The sequence below is a fragment of the Hyaena hyaena genome, unplaced genomic scaffold, assembly GCF_003009895.1.
Source record: "Hyaena hyaena isolate Hyena2069 unplaced genomic scaffold, ASM300989v1 scaffold_20, whole genome shotgun sequence".
NCBI classification, from domain to species: domain Eukaryota; kingdom Metazoa; phylum Chordata; class Mammalia; order Carnivora; family Hyaenidae; genus Hyaena; species Hyaena hyaena.
In genome coordinates, this window is record NW_024080652.1 from 2,044,139 (window position 1) to 2,056,446 (window position 12,308).

Here is a 12,308-nt window from a genome sequence, read left to right on the forward strand (position 1 = left end):
CTGGGGCTCGATCCCACAACCCTGGGACCGTGACCCGAGCCAAAATCAAGAGTCTGATGCTCAATTGAATGAGCCACCCAGGCGCCCCCAACCCTTGGTGACTTTTGCTTGCTGCTGACTACTTAGAACATCAGGGGCTGTTGGGGTTGTAAACTGTCATGACCTTTCTGGAAAGTAGCTGGGTGGAACAGATCAGGATCCCATAAACATCCGCACATGGTATCTTCTGGGAATCTGTCCTGGGGCAATAGAAACTCAGACTTTGGTACGAAGACGTTCATCATGGTGTTTCTGGGTAGCAATTTAAAATGGGACTTTTAAAAATAGAATGCTTAAGGATTTGGGAAAACGCTCATAATATACTAAATCTAAAGGATGTACGATTGCATATGCACTTCAATCTTAAATCTGTAAAATTATATGTAGAAAGTAAAACCTAAAGTGCTCCCCTGGGCATTTAGTCCCAGCCCACCTCCCCATAGTAACTCTGGGGAATATATCTGTGTATACTATCACATATGAGTACGGAATATCTTCTGGAAAAACTCGATGTAATTTTCCAGAGGAAAACTTATGAATGACAGAGGGAATTTGGGTGTATATGTATGAACACACACATGTATATTTAAATAGATATACACACACACACATATATGCGTACATGTGAGCACCCGGAACTTTGTTTTCCGGATGAACGTCTGTGTCAGCTAGAGGGAGTGTGGCTCAGGTCCTCACTGCCCACAGGAACAAGGCACCATCCGATGTTTGCAGCTAGCCCCCACCCCCGCCCCTCCCCCAGTGGGCCTGCCCATGACCCTGCCCCCGACAGAGCTGCCGTGACTCTGAGGAGTCCAGCACGCGCTGTTCTCCTTCGTTCTGGTTCCCCTTGTTCTCTGTTACTTGTGTGTCTTTTCTCTGCCTTCTGGCTTCCTGCCTCGTGACCCCCTCTGCTCTGCTCATCCGCCGGTGGCCTGCTAGCTTTTTGGGGTGCGTGTGTTGGAGGAGGGGGCGTGGTCTCTGAGGAGCAGGACCTGCTGGTCGTAGGTCTGATTCGGAAGGAAAACCCCGCTTTGTGAACTGACTTTGTCCCGTTCTCCCGGCCCGTCTGCCCCCCCCCTGCCCCCACTGCGTGTCCGTTCCAGCCCTCAAAGCGCTCTTTGTTGCGTGGTCACATCTCCCTATTTATAGTCTTCCGTATTGGGCACGTGTGCCTGAGCCCCACATGTGCCGGGAAGCTGCTGGGTCTGGGGGTGGCCTGTCCCCCCCCGCCCCCCATGCTCTCGCAGCTCTGGCTGGCCTGGTGCCTCAGGGGTCTGGGGCTGGTCCTCAGGCGACGGGCCGCTGGGAGGGCTGGTAGTCGGGACGATGGGGTGCCCTCGGCCTCACAAAGGGGCAGGAACAGCTGGTTTCCTTCTTGGGGGGCCCTCTCCTTTGTAGGGGTCCCTACAGCGGTGGAATAGTTGCCCTTCCTGGGCGCCCCCTCCCATCTGAGGGTGAAACGGGTGAGAGAGTGGGTGCCTGGGCTCCTTGAAAACAAGCTCCCTGCATGCAGGGGTGGAGTGGGGGGCGGGTGGGGGCTGGGGGTGGGTGGGTAGGACCCTTCCCTGGGCCGGGGGCTGGTGCTAGAGCCCGGGCGGTGGCACGGGCGCATCCTCCTCTCCTGCCTGAGCGAATGGGCCGTGTGCTCAGTGTGCGTGTCTTCCTCCCCAGGGTGCTGCCAGGCCTCGAGGTGTCCATGCCACGCCCTGCGGTCACCAAGGAGGCCCGACGCCAGGAAGGGCCCTGGGCTCAGCGTCCGTCTCTGGGGAGCCTTCAGCTGTTCCGATCAGCCTGCAAGAAGGTTCTGGAAGAGATCGTCGCTGTCCCCTGGGGGGTTCATGGGCAACAGCAGGGGCTCGCCGGAGCTGCAGGGCCGCCATGCTGCAGTACAGGCCGGCCCAGGAGTTCAGCTTCGGTCCGCGGGCCCTGAAGGAGGCGCTGGTGTCCAGCGACCCGGCCCTGCAGCGCCTCTACGCGGCTGCCTTCACCCCAGCGGAGAGGCTGTTCCTGGCCGAGGCCTACAACCCCCAGAGGACCCTCTTCTGCACGCTGCTCATCCGCACGGCCTTCGACTGGCTCCTCAGCCGCCCAGAGGCCCCCGAGGACTTCCAGACCTTCCATGCCTCCCTGCTGCCCCGGAGACAGAGCCCTGCCCGGAAGCATATCTACCTGCAGCCCATAGGTATGAGGCTGGGGGGGGTCACGAACCCTGCAGGGCGGGGCCCACAAGTGGGTGGGCCTCTTGGAGCCACCAGCACCCCACTGGGCAGCCAGAGGCTAAGTCCGGTCCAAGGCAGGGTGTCTGTGCCTGGGGCCCAGGCAGGCCCCAAAGGAGGGGGGCCCACGTTGGCGGTCGGCCGGGCAGGGAGGACCCACTGGGATCAGGCTCTGCCCACCCAGCGGGGCCCTTTGCAGGCACCTTGCCCAGGTGTGCCACCCCAAGCACCGTGCTGGGGGCCCTCTAGGGACTGCTTCCGCCCCAGCCCATCTGCCCTGTGTCACAGGCAAGGAAACAGGGCCGGCGAGGTCACCTGACCCGCTCAGAGCACAGAGCTGGCGATGACAGAGATGGGGTTTGAGCGCAGGCCTGGGTGACCCCGAGGCCATGCTGGGGAGGCTGACTGGGCCTGGCGAGGGTGAGGGCTCTCCTGGGAGGTCAGCGTGCTCAGGGCAGAGACAGTGGTGCCCGGCTGAGCAGAGGCAAGCCGAGCCTGAGAGGAGCAGAGAAGGGCAGAGGCCTGCAGACGCCCCCATCTGCCACCACCGTGCAGCCTGTCCGCCACCCTGGCTGGGGCTACTGCTTGCAGCCCACTCCCAAAATGCCGCTGTGTTCCTGGCCTGGCCACCAGCCACCAGTGCTTCCCAAACCCTCCTGAGCAGACGCGCAGGCACCTTGTTGAAGTGCAGGTTTTGGGTCCGAGGTGGGGTCTGGGGCTCTGTTTCCAGCCAGCGGCCAGCCCGGGGACCCTGCAGCCAGTCCCAGGGCCTCCTGCTTTCCGCCCTTGCTCTGTGCCCCGCTGTCCTGAAACACAGCCTGGTCGGGGCTCCCCCAGGGACGCCTGGCCGGGCTGCTGGGCCTCACCTGCACCTTACCCGCATCCCACTCTCCTGCCAACCAGCCAGCCTCAGCCTGGGGAACTTTGGGCACCAGATAGGCCCCCCTGCACCTCTTTGAGGGGCTCCCCACTTTCTAGACCTCTTTACTGGGGCATTGACCTTTTTTCCATATTTCTCCTTTCCGTGGAGGCAGGTCCCCGTCGGCCTCATTTGCAAGTGGCCGGTGCTGGGTGGGTGGCCGGGTGCTGGGCGCGGGCGGGGCGGGCTGATGTGCTGTTCGTCCCCAGATCTGAGCGAGGGCCCGGCGGGTGGCGCCCTGCTGGAGTACCTGCGGAACTGCACGGAGGCCTTTTTCCTGGGCTTGCAGGTCCGGTGCCTGCCCTCAGTGGCGGCTGCGTCCATCCACTGCTCCTCACGCCCCAGCCAGGACTCCGACAGGCTCCAGCTCCACACTGGTAGGTGATGAGCGTGGCGGGGCAGGCTCAGGCCACTGCTACTTTTCAGCGGGCCCCTTCCACGAGGCAGAAGGCAGTGGGGGAGATGCCCAGGGGAAGGAAGGAATCCTTGCCCCCTTTCTTTGTGGGAAACCGCTATTTCCCAGCCTTTTAAAGAGGAGGCTGAAACAAGCCTCCTTCCCCGTCTGGAGGCCAGGTGACTGGCCCTGTGTGCACTGGAAAACCCCAGGTTGTGATGAGCAGGTAAAGTGAGCCCTTCTCGGGCCGCCTGTCACCCTTTGGTCCTGCACGTGTCCAGCCCCCGCCAGTTCCCAGGGTCACTGGCAGCTGGAGAGTGGCTGGACGGCGGGGCACAGATGAGCTGCGGGCTCTCAGATGTGTGGGGCACCTGGACTCCAGACTAGGGAGGGGGCTGGGTGCTCCGGGGCCAGAGGGCACCAGTGTCTCAGCAGTGGTGGGTGACTCCTCAGCACCCTCCTCTGGCCCCCCCTCTCTGCCCACACCGGGCTCCCATGGATGTGCGCTAATCCCCTGCTCCATCGTGGGCATCTTTTCTCTCCTTGTTCTCTCTTCCTTCTCTCGCAGCTCACTGGTTCTCTAACTGACACGGCTGTGAAGCCTGTACATCGAGTCCCTAATTTCAGTTATCCCCTTTCCATTTCTGTAGTTTATAGCGGGTTCTTTCTCAAATCAGCAGTGTCACTTTTGGTTTTTGAATGTTTTTCATTTATTTATTTATTTATTTATTTATTTATTTATTTATTTGAGAGGGAGAGTGCAAGCAGGGGATGGGCAGAGAAAGGGAGACAGAGGCTCTGAAGTGGGCTCTACACTGACAGGCTGCCCACGCGGAGCCCCACGTGGGGCTCCAACTCCTAACCATGAGATCATGACCTGAGCCAAGGTCATGCGCTCAACAGACTGATCCATCCAGGTGCCCCCTAGCAGTGTCACTTTTTAAAAATACCAATTTCCTGCTAAAATTTAAGTTCAGTGTTGATACCCACAAACACAGTTGCTTTTTGATTCTGTCTGGATGTGCTGGTGGTGACCTGTGGTCTTTCTGGGTTGTCTGGTTGGACTGCGTGTCTTGGTATTTTTCGTTGTCAGCTGGACATCTTACCTGGAAACTTAGTTTACTTTTTAGAAGATCGAGTGGCCTTGGCTGATGTGACTTGCCCTAGAGGGGATTCTGTTTCTCCTCTGCAGGCACCTGTGGGTGCACAGCCTTTCTGGCCCCACTGCTGCCCGGGAGCCCAGTCTGCTTCAGTCCTCTCCCTGGTTCAAATTACTCACCAGGTCTCTGATTTTTTTTCTTTTTTAAATGCCTTTTTAAAATTCATATGTAGCGAAATTCCCCGTTTTGTGTGTAATGGTCCCGTGACCCAGTCGCCACGATAATCAGATGCAGAAAAGCTTGTTTCACCTCCCAAGACATGGTGGGTGTTCCCTGTGGCCACGTCTACTCCCACCTTCGGTGCTTTAAGAAGCCGTGTTGTGTATTTCACTGGGCTTATCTGGTTCTCTGCGGCGGGAGGGCTGATCTCAGTCCTGTGTGTGACAGGGAGCTCTTGGCTGGGACACGTGTCATCCTAATAACATGTTCCTTTCTGTGTCCCAGGCTTCAGGTTTGATCACTCTGGGACTCTCTCCTGGCTGTGGACTGTGTTGGCCCTGCCTTTGTCCCCAGCCTTCAGGACACTGTCCTGTTTCAGGCTTGGTCCCTGAGTTCTGGGTCTCCCACCACAGCACCTTCGGACCTCTCTGTGTCTCTTCTGAGGACCCTTATGATTGCACTGAGCCCTGGATAATCCAGTATCCATTTAACACCTCCAATTTAATCCCATCCACAGAGTCCCTTCTGCCATGCGAGCACCACATTCATGGGCCCTGGGACTAGGATGCAGGTGTCTCTGGGGCCATTTCCCCTGAATAGGGGTCCCATTGCTCAAGTGGCCTTTTTGGCATCCCCGCTTGGATGTCTCTGGCCATCTCAAGCGCCATGTCCAAAATGGCTCTCCTGAGATTTGGAAGTGGAGTCCCTGAGCTCCTACTTGGCTGTGTGGCCCTGAGGCCCAGGTCCAGAGCCCCTGCTGTGCATCGTGTGGCTGCTTGCAGTTCTTGGCCTCAGAGCACCGGAGTGGAGTGCCCCCACCTTGAGCTTGACCTTGGGGAGGGCTGGTCAAGGCAGAGGAGGAGGGGATGGCAGGATTTGCCCACTCTTGGGAGACGGGGGCCCTGCCGCTGCCGCCTAATGCCCCCTTGGGCTTCGCTCTCCCTTCAGACGGAATCCTGTCTTTCCTGAAGAGCAGCAAGCCCGGCGACGCACTGTGCGTGCTGGGCCTCACACTGTCTGACCTGTACCCCTGCGAGGCCTGGAGCTTCACCTTTGGCAAGATCCTGCCAGGGCACGGTGAGCCAGAGCCCCTGCAGCCCGTGCTCATGGGGGCTCACCCGGGGTGTGGGCCATTCCTCCTGGGGATGATGCACATATATGGATGGAAACCGCTGCTCTTGAACGTGCAGCCTCAGGCTCTTCCTGCTCCCGGGCAGGGAGCCAATGCGCCGCCTTGGGCGTCTGCCTCAAGGCCACCTCGGGTGGGCAGGCCGCAGGGCTGGCCTTCAGGACACATGCATCCTGAAGATGCAGAGGGGGCTTTGCTCCTGCGGCCCTCCCCCCCCACACCCCCATGTGATGCAGACCGTGACCCCTCGTGTCTCCACCTCTCCCCAGAAGTGGGCGTGTGTAGCTTTGCCCGGTTCTCGGGGGAGCTCCTGCAGTCGGGGCCCGGTGCCGCAGAGCCAGCCCTGGTCCAGGCGGCAGCGGATGGCCCTGAGATGCCCGTGCAGGACAGAGACCAGACGCTGTGCTTCAGCGCCCTGGGGATGGTCCAGTGCTGCAAGGTGGGTGTGGAGGCCAGGGCGTCGGGGTCCCTGCACAGACGCAGGGAGAAGATGGGACAGGGAAGAATGGAAGGCCTGGGGGCCCTGCCCATTCTAGGAACGTGCTAAGAATGTGCATTCAGACACAAGCAGGGGAGCACACAGCCACTGAGTCCTCTGTCCAGCCCTCACCCTGAGGCCCTGGCTTCCCTGTAGAGAGGACAGGAACCAAGGCGCAGCACTGCCCAGATCTTTGCCTGAGGTCATATGGCTGTGAAGTGGGAGGGCTGGGATTCGACCCCGGGTCTGTTCCACCCCCCCCCCCCCAGCCAATCAGGCCCCTGGTGGGACTGCCTGGGGCATTCCGGAGATTGGCTGCGAGGTCAGTGGCAGGCCTTCCCCTTCAGGTCACCTGCCACGAGCTCTGTCACCTGCTGGGGCTGGGGCGCTGTCGCTGGCTACGTTGCATCATGCAGGGGGCGCTCAGCCTGGACGAGGCCCTGCGGCGGCCCCTGGACCTCTGTCCCATCTGCCTGCGGAAGCTGCAGCACGTCCTGGGCTTCAAGCTTGTTGACAGGTACAAGGTGAGTGGCTGGTGGGGGCTGCTGGCCCAGGTGGGGACCACAGCCATTCAGCACCACATCCCAGGGTGCGAGAACCCCAGGGGCGCAGATAGACCCACAGGCCTGCCTGTTGCTCATGCGGCGCAGCACGTGTGGCCCGTGGTGTGCACCCATAACAGCGGTCGCTGCCGTCAGGTCACATTGGGGCACAGGAGGGACAAGGGACAGACAACTCTTCTCAGGCAAGGACGCAAGCTCTGAGCGGGTGGGTGCTGGACGTGTCCACCCCGCCACCCCTGCATCGCCAGGGCTGCCTGAGGTGGTGGCTGGGATCCTTGCAGGAGGAACCCAGAGCCCTCCGGTCCTGCCTGGCGCTGGGCGAGCCAGTGGGCGCTGCTGCTCTCTGCTGGCAGCTGGAGGAGCTGCAGGCAGCGGGTGCGGGGCCCTGTGGAAGGTGCCTGACCCAAGGACTCCAACTCTGAGTTCAGCCTCCAGACACAGGCGCTGTTTCCCAAGACCTCTCAACCAAATAGCTTTGGCTTAATTTTAACGCCAAAAGCTGTATTTGAGGTCCTGGGAAATCACTGCCACTTTCCCCTCGGAGGTGGGCAGCCCGGGCCCACCGAAGGGGTCACGGTCTGGGGACCAGTCAGGGTGCTAAGACTCAGTGGGTGGTGGGTTCTTGGATGGGGACCCCGTTGTGAGGACCGCGGAGCTAGCAGGTGGGCATTTCCATGCCTTCAGGAAGGGGCCTGCCCAGCTGCAGTGGGGGTCCCACAGGCAGCCCCCTGAGGGTCCACGGGGTGGTAGCTGGCATGTGGTGGATGCCACGCTGGGATGGGCTGCTGTGTGTGAGGCCAAGGGAGATTCCACTCTGTAAGCAGCACTGGGACCCGTGCACACGTCCTAGGTGTCTTGTCCACTGAACAGACTTGCGTGGCTTGGTCCCTGCCCCACAAGCCTCACCCACGAGACTGGGGAGGGCCGTGGGGACAGCTCCCGGGGTCTCTAGGGCAGGTGACCCGGTGGTGAGAGGGCCCAGTCGGGAGTGCTCCGTGCAGATGACCTGCTTGGGGCGTCTCCCATCCTGGTACAAGGCCCCGGGGCACGTCTGCTGGGCGATACAAGGGCCAGAGCAGAGGCCAAGGTGAAAGGAAGTAGAAACGTGGAGAAAGTAGGAGTGGTATTTATTGTTCTTACTACAGCTCGAGCTTACGGGCACGCGCTGCAGAGTTTAACTAAGAAACGAGGGGCTGGCCTGACCCCCTGCCTGGATGGGGGCCCCGCATGGTGCTCTGACGAGCTGAGTGAGGGGGCACAGGACACCCAGCCCATGTCTCTCCCTCTCAGAGACTCTATGCCTGGACTCAAGCTGGGATGCGGCCCGACCCGGGCATAGGGGCATCTTCTGCCGCAGATGAGACTCCGCCCTGCAGCGCCGACTCGGGCCTGAGCTGCGAGAGTGGCTCAGAGCCTGGCAGCAGCCTGTCGGAGCCCCTGACCCCCGATGTGTGGAGCTGCACCCCATCTGCAGGGCCCGAACTGGAGCCTGAGGAGGGGCTAGGCTCCCCGACTGCCTCTGACAGCCCGCCCGGGCCCCCGGTGGACGCCATCCGGGAGCACAGACGATGGCTGGAGCAGTGCATCCGAGCCCTGGAGCGGGAGGTGACGGAGGAGGAGCTTGCGCAGGTGGACCGGGCCGTGGACGCCCTGGCCGGGTGGGAAATGTTCACGGGGCAGCTCCCGGTCCCCAGGCAGGACCCACCCTGTGGCCGCGACGGCTCTGGACTGCGCCGGGTCCTGGGTGACACATTATCTTCTCTGCGGAGGAAGCTGAGCACACGCAAGCTGTCCAAGGCAGGCTCGTCCCCTGGCCGCAGGAGCGATGAGGGGAAGTAGGAGACCGTCTGACCCCAGGACGCCGCCCCCCACCCAGCCTGCTCTGCAGAAGCAGAGAAACGTCCCCCTGCAGCCCTGCTACTGCCCCCTTGCCCCATTCCCTGCAGGGAGTCCTCGAGCCTGGCTTGGATGGTGGCCGGGGGTTGGGGCTGCAGCCAGTCTGCACCTGGAGAAGCGGTGGGGGGTGGAGGCTCCAGTTTCTATCTATGCTGTATGCCCCCTGTCCTCCCACCCTTCCTAGAGTGGGACTTTCTCACACTCACGGCTTTCTGGTCCTCAGGCCTTCACGTGGCATCCCAGAGACCGCTGCATGCTGTCACCCACAGTGGTGACAGCAAAGGCACTACTCAAAGGCGTTTCTCACTCGTTCCAACAAGTGCCGAGGGTGTGGCCGGGGTGGCCAGCCCGGGGGTCATCTGTCTGCCTCCAATTCTGTCAAACTTTGTTTCCCACATTTGAAGCCCCTCTGTGTGCACGTTTAACTGTTGGGTCTTCGTTACCAAGGGCCCCGGGGCCGTGGGAGAGCACAGAGGGGGGGGGGGGGTGTGCATGTTGCGGGGAGCTGACAGTGTGGGGACTGCACAACACTGGGTAAAAAACAAACCGCCATCCAGGTTGCAGAGGGTAACCTGCCCCCCCGCCCCCAAGCAAACAGATTGGAAGACTCCTTGTTGGACACCAGGCAAGACTGTGGGACCCCAAAAAGGCCCAGCATCGAGGCGGCCCTGGGCTGGGCTCATGGCTTCTGTGAGGCATCGCTATGACCCGGAGGTCAGACGCAAAGGGGAGAGAAGAGCCAGGTGCGCAGGGAGGGAGGCCCAGGCCCAGAGGGAGAGCAACCCTGGGCTCTGTCACTGTGACCACCACCACCTCAGTGCCTTAAAGCCCCAACCGTGTGCTCTGAGCTCAGGAGTCTGCACTGTGGACAGAGCCGGAGAGAAGGCTGGTCCCTGGGCCCGGCTGCGGGGTCGGCCTCGAGGATGGTTCCTCGGTCCCAGGGCAGGGAACCTCAGGGAGACCCCAGAGCATCGCCCTCACTGCAGCCCAGCAAGGCCGTCACTCAGCCCTGGGGGAGGGGCCCAGGTCTGTAAGAGCAGAGGGGTGGGGTGACCGCCCTGGTCTCTGATCCTGCCTCCAGGGGCCTTCACGTACTATTACCTAGCTCCCGGTTCCCTTCCATCTTCCACAAAAGGTTGGTCTCCAGACAGAGGGACTGGTGGGGGAGGGCGGGAACAGGAGACTAAACTTGTAGGCACAGAGAGCAGAGGTTCCTGCCTGCATCAGATACGACGGCGGAGGGCTATCGGGGACGGGCCCCAGGCGGCCACCTGCTGCCGCAGACTGACGGGTCACGAGCCTGGGCACGCACCTCCCCCGAGCTCAGCTGCAGTAACTCCACAGCTCGGTCCAAGAAGCCGGGCCTGGGCTTCTGTTTTTTTAAATAAACACATGAAGTGGCTGTGCGGCCTTGAAGGTCCGTATTAGTCCCAGGTCCCCGTGAGTCCCACACATCCCTGCGGGCCGGGGCTGAGGGCGTGAAGGGAGCTAAAAATACTCTGGGGTCAGGCCTTCAGCTGCACTGGGGCTCCTGTGTGAGGCGCGGCTGGGGAGCCTGCCTGCACCTTCCTCTGCAGCCTCGACACCCAGCGCCACCCTTCCGATGAAGGTGGAGCCCTGCCCCCACCTCAGCGAAGGCAGGACCCTCTCCCCTCAGCCCGGCTTCTCCACCACCCCTCCCCCAGGTGAGCCCCCTGCCACCCCCACGCTGCCAGGGTCCGAAGGAAAGGGGGGCCTGTTCATACAGTCTCCTGGGACGGCGCTTCAGACCTTTCTGGAACAAAATCTCCAAAAGGGCTTAAAAATAACCCCCATAACATGCTGTGGCTTAGCCAAGCAGCTAATGTTGAAGCTGAGAGTCCAAATTTAGATCCCATCAAGTTCACGAGAGAGGCCACACCATTCCAGGGATGCGCGGCCCAAGTGCAGAGCCCCGAGAGGCGGGGCGGGGGGTAAGGAGCGCTGGACCCCCACCCACCTGGGAAAGGACAGGTCAACCTTCCTGCAAATAAACTGTCCCTTCGAAAGAGTCCTTCCAAGCCCAGGGACTTTCTTACCTCCGTCCTCCTGGATTCTCAAACCCTGGCGAGGACTCTGCCCTCCTCTGGGACCTGAGCTCAGGGGTCTGCCTGTGGCTGCAAGGCCCTAGACCTCTGTGTTCCGGCTCTTTCCTGGCAAAGCACACAGGTGGGGTGTCGGGGCTGGGAAATCGCACTGGCCCCTGTTCTGAGCCACCAGGGGAGGCCTGGGCAGTGGTCTGGGGGGGAAGGCCAGCACTCTGGGCTGAGTCACCCAGCTGGGTGGTGGAGGCCGCCGGGTAGCCATGGAGTGGCTATACAGGTACGGAGAACCGGATTCAAGGACCCCAGGGAAAGAGCAAACTTGGGCCCTTAGGGAGCCCGGCCAAGAAGGCTAACCCGCAGGGTCACCTCGAGCACGGCTTTGAGGGCAGCCGGGATCACTGCGCGGGGGCAGCCTTTCTCTCCCAGCACCGCACACAATGCCTGATGCAGGAGGACCCGGAATAACCCAGGTTTGTGTGACCTCGCTTCCTGGGAACAGACGGACATGGAAAGAGACCTCTGTCAGGACTCTGCTTAACAAAGCCATTTCCAGGAAAAGTCTTGGGGTCACCAGTGTTCAGTCCACCCCAGGTCCCCTGCCCGGTTATGACCAGGGTGCCCAGGGGGTAGCCACGACCTGGCCTCTGCTCTCCTGCCCCTGACCTGACCCCAGGTGCCCACCAAGTCACCTGGAAACGCCATCAGCCGGGCTCCACGTGAGGCAACTCAAGAGGCTGCTGCCCAAACATCTCCATCAAGGCACTTCTGTGGCCGTGTGTCACTTGTCCCTGGGGGCGCCTGCCTCTCGGCCGCTGTCACCTTCCACGGCCAGCTCCCTAGCTAGGCCATGGCCTGAGTGTCATGTCACCTCCCAGCCGCGGCCAATGTGGCCTCCTGCTGGGTCCCCCTGACCTGCTAAGTACCTTGTGCCATTCTTCACGGAATTGCTTCCTCGTGCGTGGGAGTCCGTGGAACAGGTCTCTCAGTGCCCGGAGGTCGGTGGCACCGGTCAGGAGGTGGCTGCAGCACATGTGGGCACACGCTTACCAGCCCCAGAACAGCTGGCCACAAAGCAGATGGCTCCCAGGGCGTCACTTTGTTGTCTCTCATACACACTTCGGGCAACGAAAGCTGCCACCCTGTTTCTCACCACAGCTGTTAGAGTAGGAGCAGTGTGTCAGCTGGGCTGACCCTGACCGTTCCCCATGGACGTGGCCGTCCACCAGGGGCCTGAGGCAGGCGTGCTGCCTTCCTTCCCCGGCCCGCCTGTGGGCTGCCCGTGACAGGCGAGT

At 61.3% G+C, this 12,308-nt stretch overlaps 1 protein-coding gene across 1 annotated transcript; it reads left to right on the forward strand.

Moving 5' to 3' along the window:
• Positions 1-1,917: 1,917 nt before the first annotated feature.
• Positions 1,918-9,371, forward strand: AMZ1 (archaelysin family metallopeptidase 1). The gene is made up of 6 exons (XM_039226176.1): positions 1,918-2,221; positions 3,384-3,551; positions 5,836-5,964; positions 6,286-6,455; positions 6,842-7,018; positions 8,348-9,371. The coding sequence occupies exons 1-6, from the start codon at positions 1,918-1,920 to the stop codon at positions 8,894-8,896; spliced, it is 1,497 nt and encodes a 498-aa protein (XP_039082107.1). The 3' UTR covers positions 8,897-9,371.
• Positions 9,372-12,308: the final 2,937 nt, after the last annotated feature.